Below are 19,749 nucleotides of genomic sequence, written 5' to 3' on the forward strand. Positions count from 1 at the left end.
AGTGATTCCTCAATCAGATACAGGGCTCGCAATATCGCTAGCCCGACGTCCCGGAGCTAGCGATTTTTTCAGTTGGGCTACCAAAATCTATCTCTTCCCTGCCCGTCGGGCTATTGTAGGAAGGAAAAATATATGTCAATGCTTTTGCATTCTTTCAGAAATGTAGCTGGGTAATTATGTCATTGGCATCGGTGAGCCACTGTCAATATGTGACATATTGAAGTCGCGTTTGAATTTGCACTTGTTTTTTTGCTTTCACTTTGCAATCGCGCGAACTGTGTATAGAGAGCGACAGCACTGATCTGTGAGTGATGATAATTTGTGCACCAATTCCTCTGACATCGTCTTATTAATCGTTAGCTTACTACGCAAACATGACAAGTGAAATCTCCCGCAGCAAGCTTAAACATGTGAGAGGTTGATCGCGCAGAGAATCGCTGAGCGTTATGTGAGTGCGTGTGTAAAAGCAGCAGGATATATATTTTAGTTCTGCTGAGCCAAATAAGACAGGTCAGGGTGAAGAAGTGACAGCCAAAGAAAAGCTTACCACAAAACGGAGAAGTTATGACAAATCAGACTATAAGGCAAAAAGAAAGTGCAGCTTTATGGTTTCATGGACAAAAGAATTTCTGTGGCTGCAATATGACGAGCTAAATAACCAGGGCTGCACATAAGTGGTCCGCAGGTGCGCATTCGCTGTCAAAATAAAAAACGCGCACAAGGGTTAGGGTTAAATTTAAAAACTGTACTTTTGAGTTAAAATATATATTTATAATTTTAATAAATGACAAATTAAAAATGCATGAACATTTTTTGTATCGAAAAAATATCGAACCGTGACACCAAAGTATCGAACCGAACCGAACCGTGAATTTTGTGTATCGTTGCACCCCTAATATATATATATATATATATATATATATATATATATATATATATACTGTACAATATAAAGCACCTTGAGGCAACTGTTGTTGTGATTTGGCGCTATACAGGGAGTGCAGAATTATTAGGCAAGTTGTATTTTTGAGGAATAATTTTATTATTGAACAACAACCATGTTCTCAATGAACCCAAAAAACTCATTAATATCAAAGCTGAATGTTTTTGGAAGTAGTTTTTAGTTTTAGCTATTTTAGGGGGATATCTGTGTGTGCAGGTGACTATTACTGTGCATAATTATTAGGCAACTTAACAAAAAACAAATATATACCCATTGTAATTATTTATTTTTACCAGTGAAACCAATATAACATCTCCACATTCACAAATATACATTTCTGACATTCAAAAACAAAACAAAAACAAATCAGCGACCAATATAGCCACCTTTCTTTGCAAGGACACTCAAAAGCCTGCCATCCATGGATTCTGTCAGTGTTTTGATCTGTTCACCATCAACATTGCGTGCAGCAGCAACCACAGCCTCCCAGACACTGTTCAGAGAGGTGTACTGCTTTCCCTCCTTGTAAATCTCACATTTGATGATGGACCACAGGTTCTCATTGGGGTTCAGATCAGGTGAACAAGGAGGCCATGTCATTAGTTTTTCTTCTTTTATACCCTTTCTTGCCAGCCACGCTGTGGAGTACTTGGACGCGTGTGATGGAGCATTGTCCTGCATGAAAATCATGTTTTTCTTGAAGGATGCAGACTTCTTCCTGTACCACTGCTTGAAGAAGGTGTCTTCCAGAAACTGGCAGTAGGACTGGGAGTTGAGCTTGACTGCATCCTAAACCCGAAAAGGCCCCACAAGCTCATCTTTGATGATACCAGCCCAAACCAGTACTCCACCTCCACCTTGCTGGCGTCTGAGTCGGACTGGAGCTCTCTGCCCTTTACCAATCCAGCCACGGGCCCGTCCATCTGGCCCATCAAGACTCACTCTCATTTCATCAGTCCATAAAACCTTAGAAAAATCAGTCTTGAGATATTTCTTGGCCCAGTCTTGACGTTTCAGCTTGTGTGTCTTGTTCAGTGGTGGTCGTCTTTCAGCCTTTCTTACCTTGGCCATGTCTCTGAGTATTGCACACCTTGTGCTTTTGGGCACTCCAGTGATGTTGCAGCTCTGAAATATGGCCAAACTGGTGGCAAGTGGCATCTTGGCAGCTGCATGCTTGACTTTTCTCAGTTCATGGGCAGTTATTTTGTGCCTTGGTTTTTCCACACACTTCTTGTGACCCTGTTGACTATTTTGAATGAAACGCTTGATTGTTCGATGATCACGCTTCAGAAGCTTTGCAATTTTGAGACTGCTGCATCCCTCTGCAAGATATCTCACTGTTTTTGACTTTTCTGAGCCTGTCAAGTCCTTCTTTTGACCCATTTTGCCAAAGCAAAGAAAGTTGCCTAATAATTATGCACACCTGATATAGGGTGTTGATGTCATTAGACCACACCCCTTCTCATTACAGAGATGCACATCACCTAATATGCTTAATTGGTAGTAGGCTTTCGAGCCTATACAGCTTGGAGTAAGACAACATGCATGAAGAGGTTGATGTGGACAAAATACTCATTTGCCTAATAATTCTGCACTCCCTGTATAAATACAACTGAGTTGAATTGAATTTTAGATACAAACTGAAGACATCAGATATATCAAGCAAGATATATGGAATAATGCAGCGGAGAAAAACATGATAAATAACTCTAAACATGTCATAGTCCTGGGTCGGTGACCCAGTGTTTTCTGTTTGGTATCATTAATCTTTGATTTCTAGATGTGTCTTTGTTAGTTCTTAGGGTTTTGATTCTTAGTGTTTTGCTATTCCTAGCTTTGTCCCTCCCCCAGTGCTCCGTTCATGTCCCTGAGTTTGTGTTTGTAAAACAGTTTGCGTTTTCCTGTTTTACTTTGAAGGTCTGTGTCTTGTCATGCCCATTAGGTTCAGCTGTGTGTCATTTCCTGATTACCTTGTGTGTAATCATAGTGTGTGTCTACCTATGCTCGTCATCAGTTCGTCTGTGTAACTCGGTGTATCTCTGTGTCTCTCTGCATTCTCTTTTAATCGTTCTCCATCCTCCATCCTCCATCCCATGTTTCTCCCCAAACATTATAGGTTCAGGTTTGTTTTCTAGTTTTCAGTCTAGGTTATTTCTTAGTTCCTTACTCGTCATCCTTGCCTCTGTTTGTCATCATCCACTGTAAATAAAAGCTCACGCCCATCCCTCCCTTGGTCTGCATCTTGGGTCCTCCTTTACAAACACCACACGACTGCTGCCGCAGCTGTGACAAAACATGTCTTATGACATATTTGGATTACTCAAATTAGCCACTCTTTGTTGACAGCACTACAAACCCTTGGCCTTCTCTCAGTGTGCATCATGAATGGTTTTCACTTCACGCGTGTGCCTTGTCAGGGTCATTTGTGGAATTTCTTGCCATTTTTAATGGGGTTGAGACCATCAGCTGTGTTGTACAGAAGTCAGGTTGGTACACAGCTGACAGCCCTATTTGACAACTGTTATACTGTCATATTATGGCAAGAACAAATCAGCTAGGTAAGAGAAACGACAGTCCATTGTTATTTTAAAAACTGAAGGTCAGTCAATCCAGAAAATTGCTAAAACTTTGAATGTGTCGCCAAGTGCAGTCACAAAAACCATCAAGTGCTACGATGAAACTGGCTCACATGAGGACCGCCCCCGGGAAATGCAGACCAAGACCTCTGCTGCTGAGGATAAATTCATCCGAGTCACCAGCTTCAGAAATCCCAAGTTAACAGCACCTCAGATTAGAGCCCAGGTAAATGCCACACAGAGTTCCAGTAGCAGACACAGCTCAACATCAACTGCTTAGAGGAGACTGTGTGAATCAGGCCTTTATGGTCAAATAACTGCTGAGAAACCACGACTAAGGAAAAGCAACAGGCAGGAAAGATTTATTTGGGCCAAGAAACACAAGGAATGGACACTAGACCAGTGGAAATCTGTGCTTTGGTCTGATGAGTCCAAATTTGAGAGCTTTTGTTCCACCCGCTGTGTCTTTGTGTGACACAGAAAAGGTGAATGGATGGTCTCTACATGCATAGCTCCTGCCTCCAAGCATGGAGGAGGAGGTGTGCTGGTGACACTGTCGGGGATTTATTCAAAATTGAAGGCACACTGAAACAGCATGGCTACCACAGCATCCTGCAGTGACATGCTGTCCCATCCAGTTTGCTTTTAGTTGGACCATGATTTATTTTTCAACAGGACAATGACCCCAAACACACCTTCAGACTGTGTAAGGGCTATTTGACTGAGAAGGAGAGTAATGGAGTCCTGTCTCCACAGTCATGAGATGGTTTGGGATGAGATGGACCGCAGAGTGAAGGCAAAAGGGGCCAACAAGTAGCTCAGCATCCCAAGCTCAAGCCCAGCATCTCTGGGAACTCCATTTCAGGTGACGACCTCATGAAGCTCATTGAGAGAATCCCAAGAGTGTGCAAAGCAGTAATCAAAGCAAAGGGTGGCTATTTTGGAGAAAATGTAAAACACATTTTGAGTTATTTCACACTTTTTTGTTTATTACATATTTCCCAGATTTTCCCAAATATTTTCTAACTTCATGCATAATTTGATGTAAATGGCAATAATTCACCAGTGACCCCCCAGGTTCTTGCAAACTGGTAATTATTTTAACAGGATTAATCTATATAAAAGTATAAACTTAAATATAGCGTTACATCTTTAGTACTTAGAAACAACTTCCTTGATGCGCCCCGAAGAGAGGGAGCATGTAATCTGTTCTGTTTGTCTGTCTGGTCACACCATATGTGAAAATCAGTAAAAACTTTATATTACGCACAATTTTGATGGATCGTGTTCATGTTGCCCCTGAAAACAGGGAGAAAGAATCACGAGAGTGATTTTGACTTGCTTCTCTCATGCAGTTGTTTATTGCAATGAAAATGAACATAAATATTTCACATCCTATACTGCTCAATGTCACAGAGTGGAAGCAAAAGCTAAATAATAAACCAAAATACTAAAGTGGTTACTAAACATATATCGGAACATGTTTCCTCACCAAATGGATAATAATAGCAACATTTCTAGCTCCTGCCGTTAGCTCAATGGCTGTTATACAATACAAAACTGAGGCTCAAAACCGCCGTGACTATGTGCACAAAACAAACTGTAATATAATGCTTCTAAAGCTTACAAACAATGAAGAGTTACATCTTGATGCATGCTCAATCATCCAGGTAAGTAAATCTCCAAAAGTTGATTCTGTTCATCTGGGGATAAGGGAATTATCTCAGGTTTTTACAGCTTATAGAAAGATTTCAGCCAATTCAGCATGTTGTAATGAAGACATCAAACAACAGCAGTAAAGTTTTAGTATAACCCTTGCCATCCGTGGGGCGCTGCGCTCTCCGAGTCCTCCTGTTTGTTCAGAGTTTTTTGGAAAGAAATGTTAGCCAGGGCACCTGAAGTGCAGAAGCACTCAGAGAGCACAACTCCTGCTGAAGGGCGTGGCCTTGACCTAGACACAGTTTTTACAAAATTACATCAGCTTAAGCTGTCATTGCTGTCAACCATAATGACATGTCACACAAAAAATAAGACTGATGTTCTGCTGCTGGTTAATGGTGTTGGCAATGGAGGATATATTACCCCACAGCGTCCCTGATTGTTATCAGCAACTACTATGTTGCTCACCGTGTCCACTCCTTTATGACCAGCGTGTCAACATGTTGTCCTTCCAGCAGGATAACACGACATGTCACAAAGTGAGTTCACGAGTTACTGAGTCTGTAATGCCCTCTGCAGTCACCGGCTCTCAGTCTAATAGGGAACCTCTTGAGAGGTGGTGGGAAGGGAGACACGACAGTCAGCCTTGTTGATTTAGTCGCTCTGACAGCTCAGATCCTTTGTCAGGAGCTGAAAAGAAAAATCAAAAACCTTCAGTCTGGATTTCTCTTTATCTGTTTGTAAAATGTTCCGCAGCTCAATAAGTAAAAATGAAAACCTCTCAATTTTTCAGTTCAAGTGAGGCAGAGCAAGTGAGCTAGACTATAAATAAGAAAGAGAAACTGCATCAGCAAGAATTCATTAATAAAAAATAATTATCTTTTTCACTCTAAGGCACAAACAGACATGGGTCATGCATGCGAAGGTTAACCTGGCACCATGTTTTGCTGCAAATCATAAAAAAGTCACAAGTTGTTTTTTTACATAGTGACAGATACACTGTAAAGATACACTGTAAAATCTAATTAGTTCCCTTAAAAAAAATTGTGCAAAGTCGTTGCCTCAAAAAAGTTTACTTAAGAAAATCAACTTAGAGCAACTTATTCATTCAGAGTCTAGGTTTGGATATCTTTTTTTCCGTTAATGAATAAAACAATTTAAAAACTGCAATTTTCTTTTACTCAGCTTATCTTGGTCTAATATTAAATGCTTGATTAAAACCAGAGTGCTTGATGCATCACAGTATTAAACAGATCTGTATGATAATAAAGGAATCTGAAGCAAATGTCTTGAAAAAGGATGGGAATAAATCCATTGGTAATATTATTAAGATCCTAGTTTTAAATCCAGAGTGCATGTCACAAAGCGAGACAAGGAAGGGGAACTTACAAGATGTTGGCCGTCTGTCTGAAATTTAAAAAACAAACAAACAAGAAAAACAAAACAAAAGGCAAATGAGTTTTTAACATTTCGAAGTGCCTGAAAATCTCGTGTTTTCCTCACATAAATTCAGAAAGAACCATGTCTAATGTAAAAAGTACAACAGAAATAATCTAACTGAGCATTTCCCATCTGCTACTGGTTGACTGGTGAACTCAGTTTCTTTGAATCTCTCACCTTTCCTCTTTTTCCAAACAGCAAATCCAGCAGCAGCAATGAGAATGAGAACAACAAAAACAACGACTGCAGCGATGGTGTTGAACAGCATGTCAGAGGACGTCTCTGCTCAGTAAAGAAAAACAAATGAAAATAAACATATAGGATAAAATGTGCAGTTAAAGTAGTTTAAAACAAAAGTATATCGATCCATCCGCTGTAATGACATAGATAACAATATCACACTGGGTCCTGCAGGAAAAAAATGACAACGGGTAGTGAGAGCAGCGGAGAGGATTGTGGGGACCTCTCTTGCCTCCCTCCCCAGGAGATCTACTGCGCCTGCCTCATCCGGAAGGTCCTCTCCATTACAGGTGACTCCACTCATCCCTTCAACAGCTTCTTCAGTTTGCTGCCATCAGGAAGGATACTGAAGAGCCTCCGGGCCAGAACCAGCTTGATGGACGAAGCTGAGAGACAGCTTCGTCCATCAAGCTGTCAGGATGCTGACCAACTCTGCATCGAGAAGGGAGGCCCGAGGGTACATCTTTCGCCATCTTACATTGCTGTGATTGCAGCCATTCCCCAACTCTCTGTGAATGGTACTCATGGCCATTCGAGAATCTGTGTCTTTGATTAGTAGTCGTTGATCAATGGTCATAAGAATTTGCATACTAACAATCATGGAACTAACCCCCAAGCCCATTGTTCATTCAGTGGTGCTAGTTTCCTTTGCTGTGCAAATGTACTGTTTATAAGGTTGGAGAAACCCGCAGTCAGCTCAGACTGAAGAAGTCACTTGGATGAGTGACGAAACGTTTCTCCCACTGAAAATGTCCAGATGAACAGAATCAACCTTTTGGGAATTTACTGTACCTGGATGATTGGGCCCACGCATCAGGAATGTATTTTATTAGATAAGTTTTAAAATGATAGCAGCAGCACAAACGAAAATTTTTGGCAGCACACAAACCAGCACAAACGGTGGAATACCACGTTTGGGGGATGTGAAGAAGGGGGGGGGCCAACGTCCACCTCACATTTGGCAACTGTTGTGGATTTGAGCGTAAATCGAATTAAGTGAGAATAGGTTATGAACAAAGAGAGAAATTAGTATAGTGTACAATCCTGAAAAAAATAGAAAGAAAGTTTTTTACCTCTGTTAGGATCTCCATTAGTTCTTCCTACAGTTCAATCATTCATCATTTATTTGTTCATTTCCAGGCACAACAAAACCTATATTGAACATAAAATGCCAAACAAAAAAAAAACAAAAATTGCCTGAAAAAGGAGTGGGACGAAGAAAACTTATTAAATCCCACCCCTATACTCACTCATCAACAAAAAAACAAAAAACAAACAAAACATATACTTCCCGCAGCTACGCCCATTATTGCATACAGTCCCATCAACAGCCCCGGGCGCATACAAGCATCTAAACTGCAGCTCGCAAACAACAATTAGAGCCTTCATACTGAATACAGAATATATAAATTATAAATTACATTACCACAGGTAACAGGCAGTAATAACTACAAGTAACAAACACACACATACATATACATACATATATCTACACACACATGTACATATATGTACATACATACGCACAGTCTTTTTTTTTTTTTTTTTTTTTTTTGAATCCATACCAGCAATGGTAAGAGAACAGACATTACAGAACACTAAAAACCATCATTGAGTATACTGTGACCAGACCAACTGTTTGTAGAGAATTTAAATCTATGAATATTTTTGCATTGTTTCAGTTGTAAACTCAGACTGTTCCAGATTTTCACACCACATACAGACACACAAAAACCCTTTACGGGTTGTTCGAGTTCTGGGTAATTTGAATCTCCAAATCCTCTAACATTATAAACCTTTTCTCGAATTTCAAATCTAGTTTTGTACATTTGCGGGGGTAAAAGTTTAGTAAAGCTTTATACAAATTATGGATGTATTGTAATAACCAGATCCTGGAATTTAAGTAACTTTGCCTGAGGAAAGAATTGTGAGTATGATCTAGATAACCAGCCTTGTGAATATACGCAGTGCTCGTTTCTGTACTGTGACTAATGATTAGTTGTATTTTTATATGTGTTTCCCCACATCTTCCACACAATATGTAAGATATGGAAGAACCAGGGTACAGTACAGAGTACGAAGTGCATCTTTATCAAGGAATTGTTTCACTTTGTTCAAAAACTGCGAGGCTTCTGAAATTTTGGTTTTTATGTGTCTGACGTTGGGGTTTCCATGAAATTTTGTTATCAATTACGACTCCCAAAAAATTGTTTTCACTCACATTATCAATTGGTACCACCTTCAATGATAATGGTAATTCTATTATGATATTAAAAATTACCAAAAAACATTGCTTTAGTTTTTTTATATTTAATGATAATTATTTACTGTCCATCCATTTTTTTATTAATTGTAGCTCCCTGTTACAGTCATTACAAGATCAGCTAATCATCGCTTACTGACAACACTATGTTGGTGTCATCTGCGAACAGTCTGAGTTTAAATACTTGAGAAACATCAAAAATATCATTTATGTATACATTGAAAAGTTTTGGTCCCAACACTGACCCTGGGGAACACCACATGTTAATACCAAGTTTCTCTGAATGGTAATGCCCTATGCTAAACATATTGTTCCCGACCCGTTAGATAACTTTTTAACCAGTTACCAGCTTTCCCTCGAATACATATCTTTCCAATTTATCCAATAAAATTGAGTGATAATTGTGTCGAAGGCCTTTTTGAGATCAACAAAATACCAACTGCATATTTATTTTTGTCCAGTGCATCAGTAATTTCTTCTACTGCCTCAATTATCGCCATTGAAGTGGTTCTTTGTGTTCTGAAACCATACTGACCAACATTTATTATTTGATGTTTTTCAAGGAATTTTTGTAATCTTGAATTAAAAAGTTTTTCTAGAATTTTTGAGAATTGAGGCAGTAGAGAAATAGGCCTATAATTGGTAAAACTATGTTTGTCATTACTTTTATATAGTGGTATTACTTTCGCAATTTTCATTTTTTTTGGAAAACAACCGGACTGAAATGATAAATTACAGATATATGTTAAGGGACTAGCAATATTCAGAATAACCTGTTTAACTACAGACATATTTATGTCGTGATAATCCATTGAAGACTTACTTTTACATTCTAATGTGATATTTATTACTTCTTGCTCATTTGTAGCTGAGAGGAACAGTGAAAAGGGATTTGATTTTATACTGATATTTTCATTTTTATGACACGGGATGTCCGCTGCTAGTTCGGGGCCAACATTTCTGAAGAATTTATTGAACCCATCGACAATATTACTCATGTTGTGATTTTCACCATTTGCACATCAGTAAAATATTCAGGATATGATGTTCCCAGAAGATCCTTGTTTAATTAAGTTGTTTAACACATCCCAAGTTCCTTTATATGTTTTTACTTTTCATATAATCTTCTTCTATAATAAAGTTGTTTGCCTCGTTCTTTATAATATCAGTCAATTTATTTCTATATGCTTATATCTTGTTCCACTTCTTTTGTTTTTACTTTGATAAACTGTTTATACAGATTGTTTTTTCTTTTTTGCAAGCATAATAATTCCTTTTTGTGAGCCAAGGACTTTTTTATCTTTTTTTTCTTTTGTCATGTGTTCGTTTACAGGACAATGTTATTGTACCACCATAGTAAAAATATCTAGGAAAATTGTCATAAGCCTTGTCCACATCTGACTCTTCATACACCGAACTCCAATCTTGTTGTGCTAAATCGAAAGTGAAGGCATGAATTGCTTCTTCATTTATTGTTCGCTTTGCTATCATGATCTTGGTATCTATTTTTTTTAAATCACAGTCACACAAAGTAAAAACTGGTAAGTGGTCAGTTATATCACAGACAAGCAGGCCACTATTAATTTGGAAATCCATGACATTAGTAAAATATTGTCAAAATAGTGGCGCTATGTGATGTTATTCTGCTTGGCTTTGTTATTGTTGGATATAGTGATAAGCTGTACATCGTGTCAGTAAAGTCATCAATGGCTTTTAACCTTGTTGGGTTTAGCAAATCAATATTAAAGTCACCACAGATAAATAGTAATTTTTGGTTCACCGAAGCAAACGTTTTTTCTATCCATTCATTAAAAGTGTCAATACTTGAACTGGGTGTCCGATATATGCAACTTATTATAACATTTCTCTTTTTTTTCATTCATGATCTCAATAGTCAAACATTCCAAAATTCCATCAATAGCCATAGACATAGTTGTTACAACATTATATTTTATAGAGTTATGAACATATATAGCAACCCCGCCGCCCGCCTTATTTAATCTATTCATGTATTTTAAATCATATCCATTCAAACAAAAATCTATTCCTTTATCGACATTGAACCAAGTTTCAGTGATGGCTATAACACTAAAGGGGCGAGAAAATTGTTGCAAATAGTCCTTAATGAAATCAAAATTAGAGTACATACTTCTGCTGTTAAAGTGAATTAATGAGAGCTTCCCGTCTAGGTTAATTTCTTTTTCATATTGTTCCTGAGTGAAATAATTACAATTTTTAACAAAAGTAGAGAGAAAGTTACTTCCAGAATCTATTTCTGGATCTATTATATTATGCTCCTTAATTCACAATCTAGATCAATTACTTTCTGTTGAAGAATTAATTTCAACATGTCCATGTCATTTCCTGGTGTAATTGGAGATGTTGGTGTATTTATCATTTGATTGTCATTAGAGTTATATATTACCTCGATACATTAGTGTCAGTTGTACTTGTCCAGATCCTCCATGTTCCTCACTATCAGTACTTTTGCCTCTTCTGGTGTCCCGTTTAGCTTAATGAAAATCTTACAGTTTGTTACCCATGTATGTTGTATTTTACCATTCTTCTTCAGTTGCCTTGCCTTCCTCGCGATGTCTGCGTTTTTTCGTGTCAGATGCTCATTAATGAAAACGTCCGTGCCTTTCAGTTTGCGTCCTTGTTTCAGCAGTGCGACCTTGTTCTTCCGATTGACAAATCTCATAACAACGGCCGGCGGTCTGTCACTCCTCCTGGGCAGTGAGTGACATGCTTCTATGTGCTCCAGGTCCATCTCTATCCCCTTGCTTTGGAGGAAGGACGCCACCTGTTGCTCCACCGAGCGGGTCTCCTCGTCGCTGGGCTCCCCGACGTTCCCGGCCACTGCGTGCGCGTACGAGCGCGGCTTGATTTTAATACCGCTGATGACCACGTCGTTCGTACGGGTGTACTGCTCCAGCTCATCCACCCGCCGCTCGAGATCCATGATCCGTCTGTCCTTTTCGGCATTTTGGAGGCGTAGCTGTTTTACCTCCTCCAGTAGCCCCAGAAGCAGCTCCTGCTGCGCCCTGACTGCTGCCACGTCTCCGCACAGCGCTCCGAGGGAGGTTTTAATGTCCTCAACCTCCTCTGGTGTTGGGCCTTTCTTGGGTGGCATACTGAAGCGAGAGCACGAGGCGGCCACCACGAGGGACCCGGAAGCGGAATTTCTGATGATGGCGCCTGGCTAGGCCTGCTGGCTGATGGAGGAGCCTGGCTGTGGCCTGCTGGCTGGGCCTGCTGGCTGATGGAGGAGCCTGGCTGTGGCCTGCTGGCTGGGCCTGCTGGCTGATGGTGGAGCCTGGCTGGGCCTGCTGGCTGATGGTGGGCCTGGCTGTGGCCTGCTGGCTGGAGCTGGGCTGATGGTGAGCCTGGCTGTGGCCTGCTGGCTGATGGTGGAGCTGGCTGTGGCCTGCTGGCGGCTGGTGGAGCCTGGCTGGGCCTGCTGGCTGATGGTGGAGCCTGGCTGGACCTGCTGGATCTTGTAACAGTTATTCTTCTTTGTGTCCAAAAAATAACAAGGTAAAACAATCAGAAACATTATAGACAATCAATCCACAATACGGGCAAAAAAAAAAAAGTTTCTCTCACCTTCATCAGTGTTAAATATTTTTTTGCCCCAGTTTGTTCTGATCACAGTTTTATTCAGTTTGGTGACAATGATGTCCTCACCACCAGAGAGCTGAAACACACAATCGTACCTTCCCCAGTCTTCAGGTGTGACTGATGAAACATTCAGATCAACACTCATCTGAAAGGTCTCATCATTGTTTGGGAGGATCTCTCCAGGATTCACACCTCCATGGAGCTCCTCTCCATCTTTCCTCCAGAACATCAAGGGTCTGTTAGGATAGAAACCTGTCGTATGGCAGCTGACTGGAGAGGAGGGAGTCCTCTGGAGAAGAGACACTGAGGGAAGAACTGGAAGAAGGAAAGGAATTCAACCAAAACCTAATATTCAAAACAGAGTTGTTAGAGCCAAACAATCATCATCTTAAGTCATGTCAAGTTTATTTGTGTAGCACTGTTTAGACAGAAGATAATTCAGAGTTCTTTAGAGAGGGGAGGATAAATACAAGAGACATTTAAAACATCTAATGTATATGATCATATAACACATATAACTTTTCATCACCAGCTTCCAGCAGCTGCATGAAGCTACATTATGAGATCTTTTAGACTAAAAATAACCCGAAACACTCTGAGATATAGTAATGAAATTGTGAACACAAGAATACTTAATACTTAATGAAAAATCATGAGTTTCAATTCATGTCAATAATAGTCTTTCAACCACAAACATGATAAATATTATCTTAATCCATCCATCAATTTTAACATCAACAGAAGCCAAATTCACCACCAGGTGGAGCTAAAAGAGAAGCTGCAAAATGGCTCATTCACTGTTTGGAAACCACTGATGAACTACAGCATCACTGCATTAAGATCTTTCACTGAACAAGCTGACCTGCTGACTGTAAATTTTACTCACAAAAACATTAAATTACTGTATAAATGTTCTCAGTTAAAAGTAAAAAGGAGGTTATTAAATGGTACTGTTTAAACTTCCTGTTTCATTTTGACAATTGCTTTTCTTGAGACATTTCACTAATTTCCTCCTTATCTTGTTAGTCCTCTTGTCTGTTATTCAGAAATCAGTCGCAGTACATCATGCTGGAGGATGTCTCAGTTCCTAAAATGCATATGAACAAGAAAGGAGGCTGGAAGAGGAGCTATAATCAAAATGGCCATGGTGAGAGATGGCCTCTTCTTTTGTTGTTTCAATTATTTAAGATGATCAGACTTTCTGCCCTTCACTGACTCTGTGTGTGATTGAAGGCATGATATCTTGTCACATTGCAGAGAGGCCCTAAATATGTATATAAGATGTTTTTGATCCAAAACCTAAAACTGCAGTTACCAGGAAAACTTCATATCAGTTTTCATACCTTCTAAATCATTCAATTTTAAATCTACTTAAACGTTTTTGCCATTTTCTCTTTCAATGATAACTATTTTTCAAAAGATAATACAAAGTAAAACAAACACTACTGCATCAGGTCATGTGATTCTACCTGTTCTCTGCAGAGAGCTGTTGCCACTCTCCACGTACATCTTCAGCCACTCTGGACAAATCTTAGTGAGGATTTTTTCACGGTCTTTCATTCTGGTTGTGTCAGCATCCCAACTCTGTTTGATAATGTCAGCCTCTGGTTTCAGTGCGATCCACGTCAGCGTCTTCAGATCCAATTTAAGAAAGTCTTCTCCATCATATCTGTACTGTAAAAGCCCCGTAACCTCTCCGGTGTTTTCATCCCATTCACAGCCTTCTATCATCTGTAAAATATGGACAGCTGAGGCGAGAGAGAAAACAGAGATTACAGCGAACATCTGAAACTCAGAGGCTATAAACTGTAAGAAGCACAATAAAGACATAATGCAAGACATAAATCAGAGACATGATCTATAATTTTTAAAGTTAAAATCTTAACATTGTTAATACAAGACTAAAATTGAGAACAATTATTTTTATGAATTATTTTATTCTTTTTAGGGCACACTAGTGAGGTTTGATGATTACAAAATGTATTATTATACCTAATAAATAACTAATTATGCTAACAATCTTTTACATTAATCAGTTTTGTTTATGCATATACATGATTTATGATGATTTGGCAAAACAAATAACAGAAAACACTGCACCTCTGCTTTGGTTTAACTGCTGCTTCAAACTAGAAATCCATAATCTGAATAGATTTGGCCGATCCACAAAACAATAATCAGTGAGCGACTCCAACATCTGAGGGTTGGTATCTAATATTTTCTTCGCCCAGTCCTGTCTTGCTTCCAGTATCTTGTTGCTGCTGTCACAGTAGTAAGCCACCTGAATGCCATTGATTACTGGGAAACCCACAAACTCAGAGATGTTTGGGTTTCCAGAGGAACCAGTGTCAAAACTAACCAATGAGTGTTTCACTGTGGGACAAAAATGTTTATAATGTTAGTAAACAAATAAATGAAATATATAAACATTAATCAGAAATATGATTAATTCGGTATCAATCAGACTCCACAGCAGGTGTGTGTGATCAATTATGACGCATGTACACTGATATATGTGTACTTTTGAGTACTTACAAATGTGTATACCCAAACCTGAACAAATAATGAAAATTAATGTGCCCATTTATGTTTAGCTTCACAAATCTGATCATTGACACTTTCAAAAACTTCCCTGTGCATAAAAAAGTCTATGAATATTTGTGGCATTCTTTTTGCTAACTTACAGAGCATTAAATGCCAGTGCACAGATCACCTGATTATATCACCTGATTTATTTGGGAGGGATAACAAATGTAAGCTGCGTTCAAGTGCTGGATTTCCCCCAGATTCCTGTGTTTTATATTTATTTAGAAAATAAAAGATTAATTCTATTTATCTTGATGCATGCTCAAAAACCCAGGTCAGAAAATCCCAGAGTTGATTCTGTTCATCTGGACGTAGCATTCTCAGAGAAAAATGTTTCATCACTCATCCAAGTGACTTCTGCTGACTGCAGGTTTTCCCAACCTTAAAAGCAACATAAGAACCTTCGATCCTGACCTTTTACCATTCACAGAGTTTGGGAATGTCTGCAATCATTTATGTGTGATCATGACAGTCTGACAAAAATAATTGTGGCTTATTGTTAGGAAACAGTGCGAGTTTCGGTTGTTATGCAACTTTACTATTTATAAAATTGGGGGAATCTGGAGTCAGCTGAGACTGAAGAAGTCACTCGGATGAGTGATGAAATATTTCTCCGACTGAAAACGCTACGTCCAGATGAACAGAATCAGCTGTTTTATTTGAAAAAACAAACAAACATAAAAAATACAGATAAGGCCAAATATTCCAGATGTCCACCACATTAACACACACATTTGTAAAACATTGTATGTGTTCAGATTCCTTTGTATGTGGACTGGAGCACACATTTATGAGCACTGAAAACTGCACCGAAATATTAATACTCATTTGTAAATCTTAGTTAACACTTGTGTATGACATCATATACATTTGTAACACTGCTGAGACAAATTTAACACTTTACAAATAGGACAGTTTAAGGAGGAAATACTTCACAAAATGTCATTTCTCATTATACAACTTCGACCACTGCAAATTAACAATACATTACACATACTATACAAAGAGCGTGTGTTACATTTCTTCAGAGCCCAACTGGTAAGCATAAGGAGAAGTAAACAAAATGACAACTCATAAAAGTTAGCCATATTCAAGCTGTAATAATAAAGTAAACTACTTTTAATATTTAACGTATGATCTTACCTGGACATACCACATTAGAGCAGAGGAGTAATAGATACACAGGTTTCATGTTGCTTTTGTGTTGCTGTGTTTATCGTGAGAGTTTGTTTTTTCTGCCTTCAAACTGGGTAAAGCCAGCCCCCACAGGAAACTACCTGATTTCAAAATAAAAGCTACTTTCTGAGGGTTGTGATTTGGGCATTAAAGGTCTGTAATAAATTAGGTTAGTCTATAATAAATTATAACTTAATAAATAAATACATAACAAAATACAGTGCCTTAAAAATGAATACATTTAAAATTACAAATAAAATAATATTAAAATAGCACATCTACCATCTCCAAACTAGTAACCACGTTTAAGAATAAGACTTGCACAGCCATTACAAGGAAATTATCAGAGCAGTCCATTCAGTTATACTGAAACTGGATCTAAGCAAAACCTGGACCAGATGAGCTGATGATAAACGCCTTCAACGAATGTCTCTTCAAACATATTAAGTAAAAGTAAAAGTAAAAATCTAAAAACAGAAACAGGTTTTAATTACAAGGGAATTTGTAATTTAAAGAGACACATCTAATGTAATACACTTGAATATGAAGTGTAAAAATAAACATCTATGCACTTTTCATAATGTTCCTATGAGATCATATATGACTGTGTTACAGTTAAAACTGAATTTTCATGTTTTAACTGTTTAAAGTGGAATTAAATGGAAATAACCTGTAACCTTCTGGATTGTTAAACTTCTGAGTGTTTTCGGATATATGCTTATGGTTCACTAAAATGAAGCTAACTGTTATTTTCATGTGGGATCTTTATAAACCTTTCCTAGATTATGTTATGTCACTGTGACAGTAATGTGAACTCAAGAGAGCCCAGGCAAAACTGGTTAAGAGAATTAAAGCCAGATGAGTGACAACACTGTATACATTAATAGACATTTTTTCCTACCTAATAAAGTGGCCAGTGAGTGGCCACTTTATTAGGTACACCTTGCTACTAGCGGGCTGCATCTCTTTTTTCCTTCAGGACTGCCTTAATTCTTTGTAGTTTAGATTTAAGAAGATGCTGGAAATATTCCTGGAGTTTTTCACCATATTGACATGTGACAGCATCACACAGGTCCTGCAGTCACATTGATATGCATGATGCAAATCTCCCATCCCAACTTGATGGATGCTATTTGAATACAGTGAACTGACTGTCATGTTCAAAATACCAGTTTGAGATGATTTCAGATTTAGTATCACCTTCTCCTGCTAGAAACATCCACACCAACAAAGTATCTTCACACAGAGAACTGTTGTTCACACTGTAGCTTCACTTGTTTTGCAACATTTTCTGTAAACTGTAGAACTGGCTTTGTGGGAAAATGCCAGTATAGCTGAACAACCATGTCACATTTAGAGCCGTTTGATGTATCTTTCTTCCCAGTAGGCTGTTTTATCAGACTTTTTGTCAAAGTAAACCATAAATTTGACAAAATTAATGTAACTTTACAAAGTTACAGACTCAATTATATTTAGTCTGTTCATGCCAGCTTCTACATGTGTTATTAGATAATAACCTAAACTTTAACTCACAGTGACATGGTGTCATGCCCCCATTTGTCCTTGGACAGAACTCCGTGGACTAAACGCTGCATCGTCTCTGAAGATCTGCCTGCTCAGCTGCTAGCCTGCCTGTTTCCTCCTTGCTCATTGCTACATATTTTCCTATGATTTCTATGGTTAATAAACTTGTGAAATTATCTTGCAGTGTCCAGTGTTTGGGTCTTATTCTCTGCTGCCTGTGATGAATATTTAAAGGCACTAAAGGAAAAAAAAGCAACAAAAAAAAAAGATGTGTAGATGAAGCAGTTTAGAACAAAATGACGTAATTGTTTATTGGTGGACTTTTCAGTCACTTATACACTGCACGGTTTTCCTCAAGTTTTTGCTTTTTTCCACTGACTTGATGGCGGCGTTGCGCTCTACACCACACCTTCTTAAATATGTCCTCTCTATCTCTCCTTTAGAACATCATAGCTTTATTAGAATCAAACCTGCAACGTGGTATCTGATTTAACCACGAGGGGGAGCCAAAGCGTCATTCATCACTAATTTTCTTTCTTAAAGTCAAATAGGTTTACTTTAATATGAATAAACAAATAATATCAGAAATTGCAGTCACACTGAAAAAAGACCACATTTTGGATTTACTTAATTCAATATTAGACATAGGTTGCACACAGATGTTTTTCTTTGGCAGTAACTTAAACAATTGAGTTAAATCAACGCAAGTTATTCAAACATGAGTCAATTTTGTCAGTTACACCCAAGATAATTACATAAATTCAAGAGATGGCCAGTAGAAGACATGAAATTAGGCTATAGTAGTAAAGTAAATTAGTGTGAGATTCAGGATCCATCTGATCTGCTGAGCTGTCGTCATAAAGAGCCAGTGTAAATATAATCATCTAATTATAATCCTAATCTATAATCATAAACAGGCTTTTATTTGTTTGATTAGGCATTAATAAAACTGAATAAAGGTGTCATCTGAGGGAAAATACACAAAAGGGACCAAAACACAAATGTAGTTTTGGACCACATGAGTTCAGTTTTTCCCCCAAAATTTTCTCAACATTAGCTCTTTTTTCTATCAGTCACTTAGTGTCCATAACCCACCCCTTTTGGGAATCGTGAATGTTTCAGTGATTAATACTGTTTGGTTTTACCTAAATGTAATTGTCTTTGTCACAAACAACAAAAAAAAGTTTCTTTTTAACTTTTTTTAACTTTTTAGAATTTTAAAATTATTATTTTATATTTTCCCCTGTATAGTCCAGTTAGTTTTGCCTTAGTTTCCTCCTGCCTTTTGTTTTGTATCGCTCTCCAGCCTATATAAACAGCTCACTCTTGGTTTAAGTCAAGTTTTGGTTTCCACACGTCTGCTTTTAGGTCCAATCATCAACCTCCACATAGCTCACCTTTTGTACGGATATATGCCACAGTTCCAGCAGTAGTTAAGGTAAGGAAACCAATCACAGCAGCAATGATGCAGATAATCAAAATAGCTGGTTTCTCAGCCAAACAAAGAAAAACAATTATTAAGAACAGGGACTATTTCCAGATATCCAAGCTGACTTTGGGTGAAAGGTGAAGTACACCCCGGACAGGTACACTATATTGTCAAAGGCTCAGTGAATTCCGCATGGCATTGTGATAGGATACCACCTGTGCAACAAGTCTAGTTATGAAATTTCCTCATTACTTCATTTTCAACAGTCAGCTGTTAGAGGTATTATAACGAT

At 38.3% G+C, this 19,749-nt stretch overlaps 2 protein-coding genes across 3 annotated transcripts in view; both read right to left on the bottom strand.

The window, feature by feature from the left end:
* The window catches only part of LOC120739446 (major histocompatibility complex class I-related gene protein-like), a 119,401-nt gene that overhangs the window by 51,570 nt on the left and 48,082 nt on the right, over window positions 1-19,749 (bottom strand). The gene's annotated exons all lie outside the window — the stretch shown is intronic.
* On the bottom strand, window positions 4,858-16,570 carry LOC120739448 (major histocompatibility complex class I-related gene protein-like). Of its 2 annotated transcripts, XM_040041201.1 has the most exons (7): window positions 16,472-16,570; window positions 14,843-15,115; window positions 14,212-14,490; window positions 12,728-13,057; window positions 6,796-6,900; window positions 6,568-6,585; window positions 4,858-5,868 (listed from the first exon to the last, which is right to left on the bottom strand). In XM_040041201.1, the coding sequence occupies exons 1-7, from the start codon at window positions 16,518-16,520 to the stop codon at window positions 5,819-5,821; spliced, it is 1,104 nt and encodes a 367-aa protein (XP_039897135.1). In that variant the 5' UTR covers window positions 16,521-16,570; the 3' UTR covers window positions 4,858-5,818. The 2 variants fall into 2 exon arrangements, with proteins under 2 accessions (XP_039897135.1, XP_039897136.1); XM_040041202.1 differs by lacking the exon at window positions 14,843-15,115 and having other exon boundaries at window positions 16,472-16,552.

This window comes from Simochromis diagramma, unplaced genomic scaffold (assembly GCF_900408965.1).
Source record: "Simochromis diagramma unplaced genomic scaffold, fSimDia1.1 OVJJ01000536.1, whole genome shotgun sequence".
Classification (NCBI taxonomy): domain Eukaryota; kingdom Metazoa; phylum Chordata; class Actinopteri; order Cichliformes; family Cichlidae; genus Simochromis; species Simochromis diagramma.

Coding starts and splice junctions, on each gene's coding strand:
- LOC120739448 (XM_040041201.1), bottom strand. CDS start 16,520: ATGAAACCTGTGTATCTATTACTCCTCTGCTCTAATGTGGTATGTCCA. Junction 14,491..14,842: donor GCAGTTAAACCAAAGCAGAG/GTGCAGTGTTTT, acceptor CTCTCGCCTCAG/CTGTCCATATTTTACAGATG. Junction 6,901..12,727: donor AATATTTAACACTGATGAAG/GTGAGAGAAACT, acceptor TTTACTGAGCAG/AGACGTCCTCTGACATGCTG.